The 17936-nt window shown below is 43.2% G+C and overlaps 1 protein-coding gene across 2 annotated transcripts in view; it reads right to left on the reverse strand.

Annotated features, from left to right (window-relative positions):
- LOC117460311 (transmembrane protein 65-like) overlaps positions 1 to 13453 on the reverse strand; it is an 81690-nt gene extending 68237 nt beyond the window's left edge. The window contains exons 1-2 of one of the 2 annotated variants that reach the window (XM_071206145.1): positions 13177 to 13453; positions 12541 to 12886 (exon numbers count right to left, since the gene is read on the reverse strand). In XM_071206145.1, coding sequence (XP_071062246.1) covers positions 12541 to 12861 — 321 coding nt within the window. In that variant the 5' untranslated portion in view covers positions 12862 to 12886; positions 13177 to 13453. Of the gene's footprint in view, positions 1 to 12540; positions 12887 to 12984; positions 13054 to 13176 lie in introns of those variants that run through there. The other variant, XM_071206146.1, reaches the window with a different exon arrangement.
- Between the last annotated feature and the right edge of the window lie 4483 nt (positions 13454 to 17936).

The following is a 17936-nucleotide window of genomic DNA, read 5'->3' on the forward strand; positions in this document are numbered from 1 at the left end:
GCTGGTGCTGTTTTACTGTTCTTGTTGCATAAGCCAGGGACCTGGGTCAACACCTTCTGTTCTCAAAATGTGAATTTTGGTTCCAGGCACAGACGGTAGCAGTTTTCTTTTGTGAAAAGCTGTACAGTGCATCCCCAGTAACAAAAAGCAGCAGTTTGCTAGCTTGTTAGCATAGTGGAATTTTGTTTTTGTAGTTGTTGGTGAGCTAAAAGGAGAGTAAGTATTGGACTATCACGTCAGGCAGATATAACAAAGCAGGCTGCTAAACATTTTTTATTTTCTATGATGCAGATTCAATATACAGTGACCAACAGGCTGGTCCACGGACGAGCTAGTGAAATAGGCAGCCTAGTATTTATCGAAGTTAAACTACTTCAAAGCAGTAAATACAACCCTTGAGGGAAATGTTAAACTGTTAAAATGTTAAACTGATCATCTCCAATGACTGAGGTCTTGAGGCACTGCATTGGTAGCAGCCATGGTGACTGTGTAGCAAGGTCAGTTACAGAAGCCTCTGAGGGACAAACCAAGGAGAAAACAAGGAAAAAACAAGGAGGTGTGATGTATAGTGTGTTACGGTACACCTCACAGAAATGTGAAAGGGATAAGAGTAGGAGAGATAAGAGGACAGTGAGTGAGCCTCAGGCCCCGGCCACACGAGGACGAAAACGGCTAAACGCATAGGATTAATGCAAACGCAAAAAAGCTGTCTGTCTGGTCTGTCCACACGAGACCGCTCCGTTTAGCTCCAACCGCTGGAGAATCTGCAGTACATATGCAGGAGCCTGTACGTGGCACTGTAACTTCCTCCACAAAAGCAGCAAAGAAGCATGGTTGTCATGGTTGCCCTTCTGTTTATTCTCCGCGGTGGGGGCCGAGAGAACCGGGCAGAGTTTTTCGCCAGTCAACGTGTATTAAAGTTTAAATCTTCCGGACAAAATTATAAAATTGGTCTTCTTTGTTATTTATTGAGTTTTAAAACAAATGAATAACGACTCTATATAATATAATAATAAAATACACTCTCTTTTTCCTCCTTCTCTTCTGACAGCGTCAGTGTCTGTCTCATGCAGCAGCTGATCCAGTAATGAGTGACCCGATCGACAGTAAAAATAAACATATTTATAACTAGTTTAGGGAGTTTGAGAGGTAATTAAAATAGCTAAGGGTGATGATCTGACTTGAAGTGTGTGTTTTGCTCCGTTCATCGCTGCATCACAGCGGGAGGAGCTGCAGGTGAGCAGAGCTGCGTGTTTCCGTCCTGTCAGATTAGACTTCACTCGCGTTTATGTCCATATCGAGAGAAAGATAAATAATCTGAATTCAGGGTGCAGTTTACTTTTACGCAGGGGTGAGCAGCAGAGGTGGGGAGAGGCGGGGCTATTGCCTCATCATTATCAGAAAATGATCGTAGGGCGTACACACGGAGCCGTTTGACCCCCCAGAGCGCTGTGTATGCCGTTCTATCCACCTTGGGTCCCGTTATCGTTACCGTAGTCGTTTAGTGCCGTATTCTGTCGTCCTAGTGTGGCCGAATGGTCTATATGACACAAAACGGTGATGGAAACGACCGTTATCGTCCTCGTGTGGCCGGGGCCTCAGTGAGGAGACCACAATAGCATCAGAAATGGCAGAGAAAGTGTGTTATCATATTTTCCCCTGCAAACTCCGAACAGAAACCGATCCATCTCTGTCCCTTAAACTGTCAAGTTCATAACCTTGTGATCGAAAGGACAGACTCAGAAAAACAAGCCCCACCTTGAATATCAAACACAACCTGCTGTGCATAATATTACTACCAGGCTTCTGTGGTGCCTGTGTAATTTGGTTCATGACTTGATCCATCTGTCACAAATAAGAAGAGCCATATGCAGTGACTTTCTTTCTCTCTTTCTCTCTCGTTTAATTGAATCATAAACAAAATTGCCAACTAGAAGACAATCTCACTACTTGGCTCAATATGGCACATTTCCCCCCCCCCAGAAAACTTGGACTCTAACAAAGACTCATAAGTAAAACATTTGCACAAGTAATGGATTACAGGTCAGCTGCTCTCAAAGGCTACATTAGCATGCCTGGCTAACTTGCTTCTTCCTATAGTAGGCTAACTAAGGGTTACTTTCAAAGGGCAAGGAGTATTTCATTATCATAGACTTGATTTCACGTTAAGTTATCATACACAATTAAGACCCCTGACTGAGCTCTTGTTTTGAAACATGTCAGGGGCAGCATTTTTATCCAAATTAGGAAGCTAAGTAAGCTAAATTAGCTCGCTAGTTATAAATAATAAAGTCTATCTCTGACAGTTGTCATTTAGGCTAGCAAAATGAACTGCATTTGGAAGCCTACTTTTGCCTACCCCCCATCCAATCCCAGGGAAAACAATTTCAAAGAAAAGACTAACAAAATGTATTTGTCACTGTTGTCATTGTAAACTGACACTTGTAACATTTGACAGGCTTAGCAACAGTCAGTTGTGGTAAAATGCTATATAGGGAAAAAGTCCCCGATCATGATCAACATCAATCTGCTTTTTTTCCCTTTCAGTCATCAGCAATAGCAGGTAGCACTTGGGTTCAAAGTTCAAACTAAGTTTCCAATGAAAAAAACACTCGGTGAAAGTATCCTTGGCGTGCGGAGAATGATTATGTGTTAATGGATGCAGCTCTGTTGTTGGCAGCAAACTACTCTCAATAAATACACACCGTTTGTTATTACAGTCTGTGTGATGAATGTTGTGTTTTCTGTTCATAAATTACCAGTCACAGCAATGTCCAGCGGACAGAAACCAAGCTGAGTGTCTGGCAGGTTATTAATCCAAGTAGCCTAACTCAGCAATAATCACTGTTGCTATTTAGTAAAGGCAATTAACAGCATAATGGGAAGCATCATTGACTTGCAAATTCTCAACAATGCCAGTCCTTTTTTTTCATACGAGCCTGGAGAGAATTGTGATTGAGCATGGGTCACGGCAGGTTAAATGTCACCATGGACTACCATTATGCAGCAGTGTGTGTGAATTAGCGTGACGATGAGACCTGTGGCGGGATGGAGAAATAAAAAGGTGGTCTCCTTTGTCAGTTTAGGCAATGAGGCTATATCTGAAAGGCGGATAGACCGGATATGGTTTCCCCTTTCAACATCAGAGGTGGAATACGATATCAGCAGGCCCTATTAGAGCAACACACTCAGCATAGCAAATATGCGCCATCCTTTTCGGAACAAACAAACACGAGGAAACAGGATTGAAGCTTTGAAACATAAAGGGTTTCAAACGCTAGGAGAAATAAATGACAGGTCGTAAAAGAAAATGAAAGAAAGAGCAAGTTTGTTAATGCCCCTGATATGCCCACTTTGTAGTACAATCTTAAAGGTCACCTATTATGCAAATTCCACTTGTTTGTATGTCTTTTATACATAAATATGTGTCGCCTCTGTGTTAAGAGATTCTGAAAGTTTCAGGACAAAATGTTCACTCTTTTCGTCCTGATCCATTTACTGTATATACACTGAACAAAAATATAAATGCAACACTATTGTTTTTGCTCCCATTTTTCATGAGATGAACTCAAAGATCTAAAACATTTTCTATATACACAAAATAACCATTTCTCTCAAATATTGTTCACAAATCTGAAAAATCTGTGATAGTGAGCACTTCTCCTTTGCCGAGATAATCCATCCCACCTCACAGGTGTGGCATATCAAGATGCTGATTAGACAGCATGATTATTGCACAGGTGTGCCTTAGGCTGGCCACAATAAAAGGCCACTCTGAAACATGCAGTTTTGCTTTATTGGGGGGGTCTGGGGGGGGTCCGAAAACCAGTCAGTATCTGGTGTGACCACCATTTGCCTCACGCAGTGCAACACATCTCCTTCGCATAGAGTTGATAGAGTTATCTCAGGACTGAAACAGAGGGGTTTATGGGATGCTACAATGCACGATCTGTTTGGTATTTCGAGCCAACCACTTCAGAGACATGTTTTGTATATATCTGAGACCTATAATATATTGATGAAAAACAGTATAATAGGGGACCTTTAAGGGTCACTGAAGTGAAAGTCACAAAGTTGATCCAGACGCCCCCCCTTTACTTGCTGTGTTTTCCTCTTTCGCATCTCAATTTAGCTGTCCATGTACATTACGTCTCCGTCCTCTGGGCCATGAAGGGAAATAGCTTCCATCTCAATTCCCCTCATGTTTTCTTCTTCACCAGCAGGTCTGTGGGAAAGCGTGGAAGTGTGCTGGATGTCACTGAGTCACTCGGTATCTGAGGATCACAGAGGGCCAGATGGAACACAAGGAACTCCGGCTGCTTCCTTTATCTGCTGCTGCTGCTCTCCTCTCCTGCTCCTATAAGTCATTGCTTCAATTCTCTACACTTTTGACAATTCTATTAGAATGTGAGGATGACTCCTGTTTCCTGTGATCAATAAATTGTGATATTTCTCCAATAAAAAAGGGAATAGATCAAAATGTTAAGATAGTACGGAATCAACTGATTCAAATCTAACATGGTTGTCAGATTACGTGATGCAGCATTTGTCTTTCAGTAAATCATATCCTTCCAACTAATAGCTAATCATAATATAATCACAGTCCCATTTTACATTGTTACCATGCTTAATTGCAAAACATGGGTTGGAAATAACCATGTTAGTATTAATTGCAAAACTATTTAATGTTAAGTAAATTCATATATTTTGGTGATGTGTGAATTAGGAGAATAAGTTAATTTAAGACAAAATACTTATTATATAGTTTAATTAAAGCTCTTTTATTTGCACTATCTCTATTAATATTTTACTTTGGAATTGAGATTCAAACAACAACAAGAGCATTATTTAATCTCTCGTAACTTCATTAGTCATACCTTTTTTATTGTGGTATGCATATTTCAGTGCCAAAATTAGTTAGTTAGTTATTACAAACATTTATCTTTTTTCCGCAGCCCAATATTTATTTTCAGTGCCAGGAGCTGTGTAGTAGTATCACTAAATGGTCTCTGACAATGTAATTACTGAGACCTTGTTCATGACGATGAATCATCAAGATCCACACTTTACTCTGCTCTAAGGGGTTAGTCTTAGAGATGTCCCGATCCGATCACGTGATCAGGGATCGGAGCCGATCACGTGATTTTCAAAAAATCGGGGATCATATTATTATTTAATGTTACAAAACAAAAATGACCATGTTCACGTCTCAAAGTCATCCTGAGGACTTAGTTTTGGTTTAAAATTACACAACATCATGTATGTGTTGCTTTCTTTGGGCTTGTTTTCATAGACCTGGGGCCTGTACTACGAAGCTGGTTCAACCTAACCTGGATATGTTTGAGTTAGCCGGTTGGCCTAATCCAAAACCTACGCGCTCTCGCTAAACTGTACTACGACGCTGGTTATCAAGTGGATCGCTCAAGCCAGCCGTGTCCTATCTAGTTAGGTGCACGTTCACATGAAAGGGGTGGTATTTGGAGCATTCGACCAATCACAAACATGGAGAAGCGCACTGACAGCGCAGCGTCATACTTCCTGAATGAAAAGTCAACTATAATATTAGACATATGAAGAAGTTACACTTTAAACATCCATGACTTAAACACTTTATCCAGGATAAAAGCCACATAGCTGTACCTGCCACCTGCAAGGTGAATACAGCTGGTAACAGAACAAGTGTTTGAATGCATACATTAACAGGTTTATGATATCACTGCCCCGTCTAAAACACGAGTGGATCTGACTTCAATTACATTTGTCTCGAGTGTTTCGTCAACTTAATGTGTTGCTTAAAATAATACTTCTGCATACAGTATGTGACACTGTGAGTGTTGCACGGCCAGATACGGCTCAGCTGACTCAGATAAGAAAATATATGATACATTATGAAGTGATATGCCGCGGACTGTACTTAATGTACTCTGATCCGGTTACTTATGTTGTGGCAGATATGTAAGTAAGCTTTCTTAACGCTAATGTTATAATAGTCAGATTGCTCTGAAGATGGGAGGTGATATTCTATTAATGTTCACGTTCACACAGTCGGTGATTTTTGCCGGCTGTCTTTCCTGCGACGGCAGTTTTTCTGTATACTGAGTTGAGCTCTTAGCCTGCAACCTAACCAGGGGCCTATACTACTGAAGCTGGTTCAACCTAACCTGGATATGTTTGAGTTAGCCGGTTGGCCTAATCCAAAACCTACGCGCTCTCGCTAAACTGTACTACGACGCTGGTTATCAAGTGGATCGCTCAAGCCAGCCGTGTCCTATCTAGTTAGGTGCGCGTTCACATGAAAGGGGTGGTATTTGGAGCATTCGACCAATCACAAACATGGAGAAGCATACTGACAGCGCAGCGTCATACTTCCTGAATGAAAAGTGAACTTTAATACTAGTCAAATATGAAGAAGTTAAACTTTAAACATCCATGACTTAAACACTTTATCCAGGATCAAAGCCACAGAGCTGCACCTGCAAGGTGAATACAGCTGGCAAAAGAAAAAGTGTTTGAATGCGTACATTAACAGGTTTATGATATCACTGCCCCGTCTAAAACACGATCTGACTTCAATTACATTTGTCTCGAGTGTTTCCTCAACTTAATGTGTTGCTTAAAATAATACTTCTGCATACAGTATGTGACACTGTGAGTGTTGCACAGCCAGATACGGCTCAGCTGACTCAGATAAGGAGATATATGATACATTATGATGTGATATGAATGATAATGGGACACATCGACGTCTGCACTCAGTGTACTCAATGTTGTGGCAGATATTTAAGTAAGCTTTCTTAACGCTAATGTTATAATAGTCAGATTGCTCTGAAGATGGGAGGTGATATTCTATTAATGTTCACGTTCACACAGTCGGTGATTTTTGCCGGCCATCTTTTCTGCAATGGCAGTTTTTCTGTATTTCCTTTCTCCTGTAATATGACTTGATCGCTTTAAACTCCGCACACTGAGCTCTGATTGGTCAGCAGGCGGTGCTTTCACTGAGTTGAGCTCTTAGCCTGCAACCTAACCTGGTCCCGACCAGGTTAGCCGCTAAGCATAAGTTACCATGGAGATCAAGCCTGCTAAAAAGAGAACCAGCTTCGTAGGACCGGAAAGCCGGAGTTTTCCCTGAATTTAGCCGGCTAAGCGAAAATCCTGCTTCGTAGTATACCCCCCTGGTTCCTTATTTCTCTGAAATCTGGCAACAGAGTGGGCGCAGTGTCTAATAGTAGCAGTAAGCTAACGAGAGGCTACGTTCAGCTGGTGACTCGGGAGTCGGGACAGAGAAAATGTCAGGAGTTTGGAAATATTATAAAATTGAAAGCGAAGGCAGTGTAACGGCCCCTACACACGGCGGCGTGCGTTGCCGCTTGGCGGTGGGCGTGTCTTGAGCTTGGGGAATGAACGCGAGTAACCCGACCAACAACCAACCACATGAATGTCCCGCCCCGGACTTACAAAGCAAAGCATTCATGCTACATCCATGCTGGCTAAATATACTGTCTATGCTTGCTAGCTGTCCATTCAAACGAAATACACTGGATATAAACTCCCCAAACAGGCGAAAACCTACCAGTTTCCCCCACTGTCTCTGCCACCTCCCCCCATGCCTGGCTCCTCCGGTTTGTATCCCTGTATGTTCCCTACCGCCACGATCATTTTCTCCTCCTTTTGTTGACATATGGGAAATAACTGCGGTCTGGCTCTCCCAACATACACCCGGTTTGATTGGCTACTGCTTGTACTGTCAGATTTACATACGAGGGATTTGATTGGCTGACGCCTCCGTCGAGGCGGCAAAAGTAGAACATTGCTCTACTTTTGCAGCGAGCACCTCGAGAGAAGCTACGCTTTGCTCCCACAATGCATTTCGGCGAATCGTGACGTCACCCCATTCAAAGTGAATGGGCAGAAGCGTTGAAGCGGCAACGTACGCCGCCGTGTGTAGGGGCCGTAACAGCCAGATGCAATGTTTGCAAGGCAGAGGTTCCGCGTGGTGGAAAGAACAGAGCTACGTTCAACACAACCAATCTAATACGCTACCTGAGAAACAAACACCAACAACAACACGGCGAGTACACAGCGGCCACTCGGCTAACGGCACTGAAACAACCGACACTTTCAGAGACTTTTAAAAGGAAAGAGAAACTGCCCCAGAACAGTGAAAAGGCCAACACAATAACAGCCAAGATAGCTGAATTCATCGCGTTGGATGACCAGCCGTTATCTGTTACCTTTTTTTTTTCTCTTAATGCATTGCATGAAGATCGGATCTGGAAAAACCGGTATCGGCAGATTGTCAAAATCAAATGATCGGAATCGGATCGGGAGCAAAAAAAGGTGATCGGGACATTCCTAGTTAGTCTTATTATTATTATTATTATGAACTGTCTTGAGACGTGATTTAATTAATTATCTTTGAAACACCTCCCAATGTTCAGATATGAACATAGAGAGGTATCATGAGATCATTTTTTGTTATTTCTGGCTTGAGTCAAAAAAGCAAATTGTCCAAGGATAATAAAAAGCTTTTTCCTTTTCTCATTAAATATGATGTTGTCACTTTGCACCCATCTTGGTATTCATAACCTCTCTCCTCAATCTTTTCTGTTCTGTTTACTTTTCTCCTCTCAATACCTCTTCCTTCACCCTACTTCACCTCTGTCTTCTAATTCTAATACTTTCTTCAAATCCTGGGGAGAACGAGAAATCTCTACCAATATTTCGACCCTCCTAAATGAAGCCTCGATCCCATCCAGCAAGTTAAATGTACTTTTGTATGTTCCACATTTCTCTGATACAATTTAACGACTTTTCATGAAGAAAGATTAATGAAGACCTAACTAGAAATAGCTGTTTGTCATTAAAACAAAAGACACAAAGTACATTTGACCCCAGACTGTGTACCACCACTTCTAAAGAATGATGAGTTAAGTTGTTAATTCTGAAAACAGATCATAATAACTAAGCCTTCCCTAATGCACCAATACTCCCTTTACTCCACAGTATGCTTTAACCAATGGAAGAGATGTGAAAGGGGTTGTTTGTTTGGACTAGCAGAATAATGTTTCTAAAGACACTGAAGTTCTCCTTCTCAGGTCTACAGATTGTTTTAGCAAAGTTCAACTCATTAATTAGATTTTTGAGTGAACAACTACTTTCTAGCTGCAGCAATAAGCGTACAAACTTTAATAAATAGGCTGTATGCTACCTGCCCAGGACCAAACAGCAGAAAAACAAAGTTAGAACCTGGCAGTGAACAGGGTGGAGCATTTAGCAATTAAAGAAGCAGCTATTCCCCACAGGATTTTGTGGAGACCAAAACTAGAGCAAAAAAGGACAGATAATATTGAACTACTCCGCAATAAATTCAGAAGACCTGAATCACAGGAAGTGTATAAGCAGCCCAACACAAAGATATGCTGGTGAGCTTCAACCACAAGAACACAGCCAGCTTCCTCCCCATTCAGCAAACCTGCTCATATAACCCTCTGGTATACAACGGCCCGTCCACACAGCGGCGTTGGAAGCTTCTTCCAACTGCATTGTGGGAAGCAGAGCGGAGCTTTCCTGGCGTTTCAGGCTGCAAAAGTTGAGCAATGTTCAACTTTTGAAGCTTCTGAAGCTTTCGGTGGAAGCGTCAGCCAATCAAATAATATGTCAGTACAAGCTCTAGCCAATCAAACCGCCGCTTGTGTGTCAGGGGCGGGATATTTATGTGATTGGTTGTTGGTCGAGCTTCAGACACGCCCGCCGGCAAGCTTTTTTCAAAGCTGCTGTGTGGACGGGCCGTAAGGGCTTTGCCTCTGGGTAAATGATGACTGATGTTGATAAGCCTGTCAAAAACGTCAAAGTCACCTGGCAGACCAGCGAGAGAGTGAGATCAGCATCACTGATTCAGCTAATCTGCAGCCCTGATACAGCACAGGTAAGACGATCCCTGAGGGTATTAATAGCACGAAGGTGAGGATGTCAGAGGCAGGGCCCGCACTGCCCCGCAGGTGAGAGAAGAGGAAAGAACCTGTCCTCTGCCTACAGTCATGTTATTATGATCTTAATTGATTGATAATTTTTAGTGGTTTTAATCCTAAGAAATGTTATGTTTTGATAACCCAAGACATTTCAATTGATTTGGTTGGCGTTGACAGAGAAACACTTATTATAGGCATCAGGTGCATTTCACAGGAAACAGTCGGGGCTCTAAATCTGGCTCAAGATGTAATAACATCCCTCTATTTTCATGCCACACTTATATGATGTAACATTTTTGCTGGTAAGATTTGAATGGCCTTTGGTGCAACTTGAACATGTTACATTGGTCCAAAATCAGAGTGATACTTTGTGTCTCTTTGTGTGATATTAAACCCACCACCATGAGGATCATCAAGGATTTACCACTCAGTGTCGGAGCATGTGGTCCGGATGCAATCATCCACATCGGACAGGAAAATAATGATGTATTATTAGGAGCTCCGAGCATGGAGAATCTCATTGAAACGCCTCGTAATGATAGGTCAGCTTCTCCAATTGTCTCTGGCAATTCCCCAGAGTCAGGAAACAGAGTGGGAATGAGGAAGGTATTTCATATCAGCTGATAGACAAACAGAGTTACGGTATTCTTTTTCTCCCCCTTCTAAAAAAGGTGATTTAATATCTGAAATTAGGAAAACAATATCGTCCAGAAGGGCAATGATCATTACAACATCTCATGGTCTTGTAGTCTTTTTCCTGTTCGCAATATTACTGACAATGCCAAGATAACAATCATTGCCATCATCTGCTCTACCATCTCTGTAATAACCGCTTAAAAAACACCACCATTATTATCAAGGCTAAAATTAAAGCATTCTTGGGTTCAAGAGAGAAGTGATGGACTACTTTGACCCAGTCGATCCTGTAAATAATCAATACAACCACTGATATGCTTACCTTCCCTAGTTAAACTTGTTTTGAAGCCCTTTTGCATTGAGAGTTAATTGTGATGCAACATTTGTTTTGTCTTTTTCCTCCATAAAAAGCTACTATGGCAATGTAAAAAGTACAAATGCAGAAGAACTAAAATCTTAACTAGTACTTAACTACACGCCAATGTCAAAGGGTTGCTTATGATCATAATGTCAGTCTGGGCTGTAATTTGCACATGTTGTTGCTAATTGATATTTAGAGCCTCACATACTGTACCCTGAGAAGAAATAGCACAAACAACACTATTCATAGCAACTGATGCATGTACGCTCAACATTCAGCAGTCTGATGCTATGGCTTAAAGGAGCCTGGTGTCGGAGAGAGTGCACATCAAATAAGAGCATTAGCTTCAAATTGTTGATGTGGAGGAATTTACAGACTTAAGGGATTAGTCTGACTTCAACTTCTCTAAGGCCAGAGATATTTGAAGTGACCTGCAGGTATCCCACAAGACGGAATAATTTGTCCATCATGAGACATTGGACTAAACCTTTTCTCAGAACCACATCACCCTGCAGGAAAAAAGCCACAATGCTTCATACATAAACCACAATTCTAGGGCAATGCTGAAACAGTGGAAGGAACATTGATTTTTTTTCCAAAATGTACTTATGTACAAAACAAAGCCATTAGACAAAAATGATGAAGGCTAAAGATTTAAAAGAGATTTGTGCTCAGATCAGCATACTGTCAGAGAGAACCTTGTGTTATGCGGTTCTCTTCTTCATCACCACTCATGTAATTTACCTTCTTTTATTGTCTGCTATCCATGAATTGATCGCCGCACATACTCCTTTCTTTTTGCGTAGATGGACATCCTCCTTGCTCTTCCTTTAATCTCACAATGTCCTATGTCATGAAACTCAGCTAATGCCTTTCTTTTGGAAATAACCTGCTCCTGTATTTAAGCGTATGAGTGATCCCCACTGTCATGCTTGGTGACGCTTGTGGAATAGATATGTAAATGAGAGTAATGGTGACACTATATTGATCCTCTCTACTCTCAGGGGAGATCAGGGTGGTCTGAATACTGTCACAGGGACTGGCTACATGAAAGTATGACATGATTTATGCAACAAAGAAAATCTATTAAATGCTATCCTTGTACCCGACTTGCAATTGCAACATACAACTGTTTTACACTTCTATTAAACCTAAGAAAATTACAAATCGAAGACGTGATGTTAGCAGCATTATACTCTAAACCACGCTACAAGTTACTTCATGTTATGACAGCCTGTTCCTGATGCTGTAGCTTGTGTCAATTGTGATTCCAATCCAAAAATCAAACCCCAGAGTTAACTGCTTGTCATTGCATGTTATATCCAGTAGTGAATATAAGATCTTACTGTGACCTGCAGTTGGGGATGAGTAACTGTATGACACAACACACATTATCATCAATTATAAATGTATTCATTAAGCATTTTCTGATAAAGAATATAACATGATCTGCTATGTTGTATATAATATTAAAGATAATTTGTATAGCTGAACTGCATTTCCATTACCGTCCCACTCCCTGCTGTACACCATCTACTGTTAATATGCATGCTGTACTGTAGCACCTCCCTTACCTTGAGCGATGGCTATGGACTCGAACTTGTGCAGCTCTCGGAGCAGACAGCTCCTCTCGGTGGGATGGAGAGTGTAAATAAACTCCTTGGCTCCCCGGGGAGAGTCGAGAGGGTCCACGTTATCCCTCAGCGGGTGTGTGCCCAGGTGCCTCCGCTGCCCCAGCATGGAGAGAGCAGGCTCTGAGGTGCTCCGTGCACAGGACGCTATAGCGGGGGTTTGGTGGCTGCTGAGTCCGGCTGTGGCCAACGCAGACCCGGCTCTCAGAGAGAGGGTGGGCCGCAGGACGGAGCGCAGGCAGGGCAGCATCGCGGCGGGCATGGGGGTAGAGTAATGATCCGGAGACCTAATGGAGAAGAGTGGAGGACAATTAGAACATGAGTCTGCCCATAATACAACATGACATGACAATTGTGAAATAATGTCGCTGAAATTTGAAATAACCGTTGCTTCCATCGCGTGATAACACCCTGTATCCCCGTAATGTAGCCAGCTATTGCTTGATTTGTAGAGAGAAACACGGTGCTGGCAACAACAATTACATAATATTTAACAAAATACCAAGTCAACGCTATTTTACGGGCCCTCTGAGAAATATAAAATAGGAAAAGGTTCAACTTGTCTGTTCGGACGCACCTCAGTCGATGGTCCCGCTGTCCCGTCCAACAACCTCCACAAGAAACCTTGAAGCTGCTGCGGAGAATACGTTTTTACCAGCGGTGAAGTTTTGTAGATACCTGAACAAAAAATATACCTGAAACACTAAACTGGCAGCAGTGTTTGAGGAAATATCACATATTTGCGAGCGTTTTCCCGGCTGCTGTAACCTCTGGCTGACAGGATGGTAGGAGGCGATGGGAGGAAACGTCATCAGCCCGAACATATTTTCCAATAGCTGCACTGCTTTCCTCCGTGCGTAACTCTGACGGCACCGCCGGACGTACGTTCAGTATAGAGCCGTAAAATGCTTTCATGTTTAGTACGACAACAAGCCACGTCTGCTATAATGAAATATAAAACGAATTTGATCCTGCATACTTAAAAAATTAAATTAAATGTTAGGGATATAAAAGACAGGCTGTTAATATCTTACAGGTGTTGTAAATGACTGCTTGTCTGTTGGGTGTGTGCTCTTCTCTGCTATTATGCACGCGGGTTATTTGAGCTATTCCATCAACAATCCACCACACCCCAGGAAAATATGACACCATGTGGAAGTTATGAATCAAGGAGGTAGCCTGTACTGTACTTGAAGAACAAAAAGACCATATAACTCACAATCCAATAGTTAGGGCGTTTATTCATGCCCTTCGGTTTGAGGGGGGTGATTTGTGGTTTTGAGTGTACTTCAATTGATTGGACCAGTGTTTTCAAGCCTCTGAGGATGGGGAGTGATGCATTGTCCAAGTAGAACCATAAACAAGGTTTGGCTGCTAAAGGGAGGCATACAAGAACGCCCCCTGGTGGAGCAAAGGCTAAGATTTTTTTTCGTGTTCCCGTTGTCCCAGTTTACAATCAATTAAATAAGCACACATTTCATTGTTCTTTTGCCACATGAGGGTTCAATCTGCAAAAAAGGAATTTAAATTAATTTCCTGCTTTCAAAAACAATTGCAAAGCTTGAAGTTTAAAGGTGGGGTAGGTAAGTTTCAGAAACCGGCTCGAGATACACTTTTTGTTATATTCCATGGAATGCTCTTAACATCCCAATAGCAATGAATATCTTAAGTGCTTTGACAAAAAATCCATAAAAAAAACGTCATCTGTAGAAGCCGTTCAACCAAAAAGTACAACCAATCCGTTTACGGATTGGATGGCCTCCCTGCATGTCAGCCTTCCATCGGGGCACACATATGGAAGCAAACAAGAGACAGAAGTATTGGAATTTTATCAGACACCGAATTTATAGCATTGAAAATAATTACTTTGAAAATCATGTATCTGAATGTTTTTTGCTCCGAATTTACCTATGTGAAATAAAAATGTTGAAATTCAGATCCCCAAAATTCAAGTGAAAAAAATTCGACGTCAAATATTTCGGTGTTTAAAATTCGATGTAAAAAAATTCGGTGTATAAAATTCGACGTAAAAAATTGCGATGCAGCATCATCCGGGCTACTCAGACAGGATAAGCAATCGAGCCCGAATGCAATCAACCCGACTTCTGGAGTTCAAACCGGAGAGACGTGATGTAAGAATTACATATTTATTGTTTACACGTCATATGAATAAAATGATTGCCATGATAATACAACAGGAGAATGTAATGGTGTTTGGCGATTAGGCCCCGGTTTGCAGGATAATCATTCAGGAGGGAAAGCACCGCTCGATGAAATCCCCGGGGTCTAGACACTGGTGGTGGTGCTGAGTAGGTGAGACCGGTCTGAAGAAGGAAGGTTTAGCTTTGTCCTGGAGGAGACTGGAGGCGAGAGGGGTGGAGGCGGGTTGCGGTCATCTGCAAATGACAACTGACAGGGAGGAAGAGCAGGCATTTAAGGAATTTAGCATGTGCAGCTATTGGCTGCTGAGGGTGACGCCCTCATATTTAATGAGGGGGGAAGGGAGCCATCGAGTGACGTGTAAGTGACTCGTGTTAGGTCTTCCTTATTGAACTTGCGCTAAGCTTCATTTCAAACCGGAGAGACGTGATGTAAGAATTACATATTTATTGTTTACACGTCATATGAATAAAATGATTGCCATGATAATACAACAGGAGAATGTAATGGTGTTTGGCGATTAGGCCCCGGTTTGCAGGATAATCATTCAGGAGGGAAAGCACCGCTCCGATGAAATGAAATACTGAGATGAACTGAGTTGCTTACCTTGTGGGGTGACTGGTGATCTGGGAAGGAAAGATAATAGATTAACACATATATGAGCGACATAGTGCCGGAATCACTGCCGGAGCTTACGGGTCATGCTGAGACTCTGACTGCCGAAATCAGTGCCGGTCTTACCTGAAAACGACCTGCGGGTCGCATGCCTGGCCAGCAGGGCTTGACTACGCCGAGGAGCGAGCGGTTTCGTTTTGTAACGGTGGCCCAACGTCCACGACACCGAAGTGTACGGTAGCCCGAAGCTACGACACCGAAGTGTACGGTGGCCTTCCGCCACGCCTGACTTCGCAGGCTATATATATATATATATATATATATATCTTTTCTTTACTCTTTCTTTTGTAACTGACACGGGGGTGTACGGTGGCCCGAGTCCACGCCTGACTGCAGGAAATACATTTTACACTGATACGTTTGAGCAAGGCCTGGGAATGAAATACCTGTGTGCCGGAGATGAAGCCCGTTACATGTAGTTGCAGCGTGAGACGAGACATTATTCCCTGTGGGCGGGGCCCGCGGAATTAGGACAGGAATGCAGTTTGAATATCAGGTACCTTAGTGAGACATGTATACTTGTGAATGTGTTTATGAGCCACCACCAGTTATATGCATAGATACCATAGTTAGGGTCTGAGAGATCTTTGGGAAGCCAGTACGGCGCTGATGTCCGGGCGAATGTAGGTTGTGAAGGCGGAGGAGGACCACCGTCCTAGTTGTTGTAGGGATGAGGTAGAGAGACCTTGATTAGCAGCAGAGGTGGCTGCACCTATCCTGAAGGAATGTCCCGGGTATGATATAGGTGATAGGCCGGATTTAATGAGAACTTGCTTGAGGTGGAAATTGACAGGGGCCATGACCCTGCGAACCACTCTCCCTGGAAGAAACCCCCAAAACCCACGGATTGGGCGGCATCCGTGAAGAACCTCATTGAGTCAGAGGAACGCACGAGGTCATCGTAAAAGAAAGTAACTCCGTTCCAGTGGGCGAGCAGGAGGGACCAGAAACGTAGGTCTGAGCGGCAGCCTTCGTCTAAGAAAACGCAGTCATGGAGTTTGTCGACCGCTGATGCTGCGTCCAGGAGGCGGGAGATGAACGAGCGCCCCTGGGGGATGACGTGCATGGCGAAGTTGAGGTGTCCGAGAAGGGAGAGCAACTGTTGTTTTGTGATAACTTGTTGCTCGCAGTATGACTTGGTGATGTCCCGGATGCGCTGCAATTTGTCGGAGGGGAGAGACGCCTTCATGTCTATGGAGTCGAGGATGATGCCTAAGAACTCTAAGCGTGTGTCGGGACCTAACGTTTTCTCTTTGGAGAGAGGGACACCTAACTCCTGAAGCAGTGTTTAAGCTTGGCCAGTGAGATCCCTGAGCTGTCCTGTGGCGGGACTATGGGGAGGAGTCGTCCAGTAGGTGAAGGACGGAGGGGATTCTGACGATGTTCAGCAGGATCCAGCAGAGCGCTTCCGAGAAGGAATTGAAGATGCAGGGGCTGCTTCTGCGAACGGCGAAAATAGAGTTTGGACTCCCACTTAATACCGAACGAATTCCACTGAGACGGATGAATGAGGATGATTTTGAAGGCATCGGTAATGTCCGCTTTGGAGAGCCGAGCTCCGTGCCCTGTGAACTTGATCATCTTTATTGCATTATCCACTGAGGCATGGTGAAGGGAGAACTGATCTGGAGGGATGATGCTATTGACGCTGCCGAATGGCCGGAGCGGGGAGCGGACAGATCGAAAATCAGCCTTTTATTTACGTGTGGCTTATTCCGATGGAATTTGAACGGAACACTGAGAAGGGGGAGGAGCTAAAAGGGCCGATTATATATCCTTTGAGAAGTTCTTTGTCGATGAGCTGGGAAACTATGTTGGGTTCTTTAGCGGTTTCTTGCTATGAAAGTCACTGTGGCAGATGGGAGGACCCCTACCCTGAAGCCGTGGGAGAGCCCTGACAGGAGATAGTCAACAAACACGGAATCTGGGTGAGTAGATAGCGCAGCTGCTAGCTGAGGGATGATAATGGGAGTGGAGGGGTGATATTCCAATTTTTTTTTTCTTTCCCCCTCCACAAGGTTTCTGGCGCAGTGCTACTGTGACGGCCCGTCCACACGGTGGCGTGCGTTAAAGCTTCCAACGCTCCTGCCCATTCACTTTGAATAGGGTGACGTCACTTTTAGCAGAACTGTATTTTGGGAAGCGACGTGGAGCGTTGCTGGCGTTGCTCGCTTCAACAGTTGAGCAATGTTCAATTATTTTTTTTAGGCGCCTCGGCAGAAGCGTCAGCCAATGAAATCTCGTTTATGCAAATCTGCCAGTACAAGCGCTAGCCAGTCAAACCGCGTGTATGCTGGGAGAGACTACGCAGGTCATTACCTCATATTCCAAAAAATGGAGAGAAAATTCATTATAGCGGTAGTGAATCACCCGTTGCTGAATGATCGGTCTCTGTTCATCTACCGGGATACAAACCAGAAGAGCGAGGCATGGAGGGAGGTGGCAGAGACAGTGGGTGAAACTGGTAGGTTTTCGCCTGTAGGAGAGATTTTTTTTTTTTTT

The sequence above is a fragment of the Pseudochaenichthys georgianus genome, chromosome 16 (assembly GCF_902827115.2).
Source record: "Pseudochaenichthys georgianus chromosome 16, fPseGeo1.2, whole genome shotgun sequence".
Taxonomy (NCBI): domain Eukaryota; kingdom Metazoa; phylum Chordata; class Actinopteri; order Perciformes; family Channichthyidae; genus Pseudochaenichthys; species Pseudochaenichthys georgianus.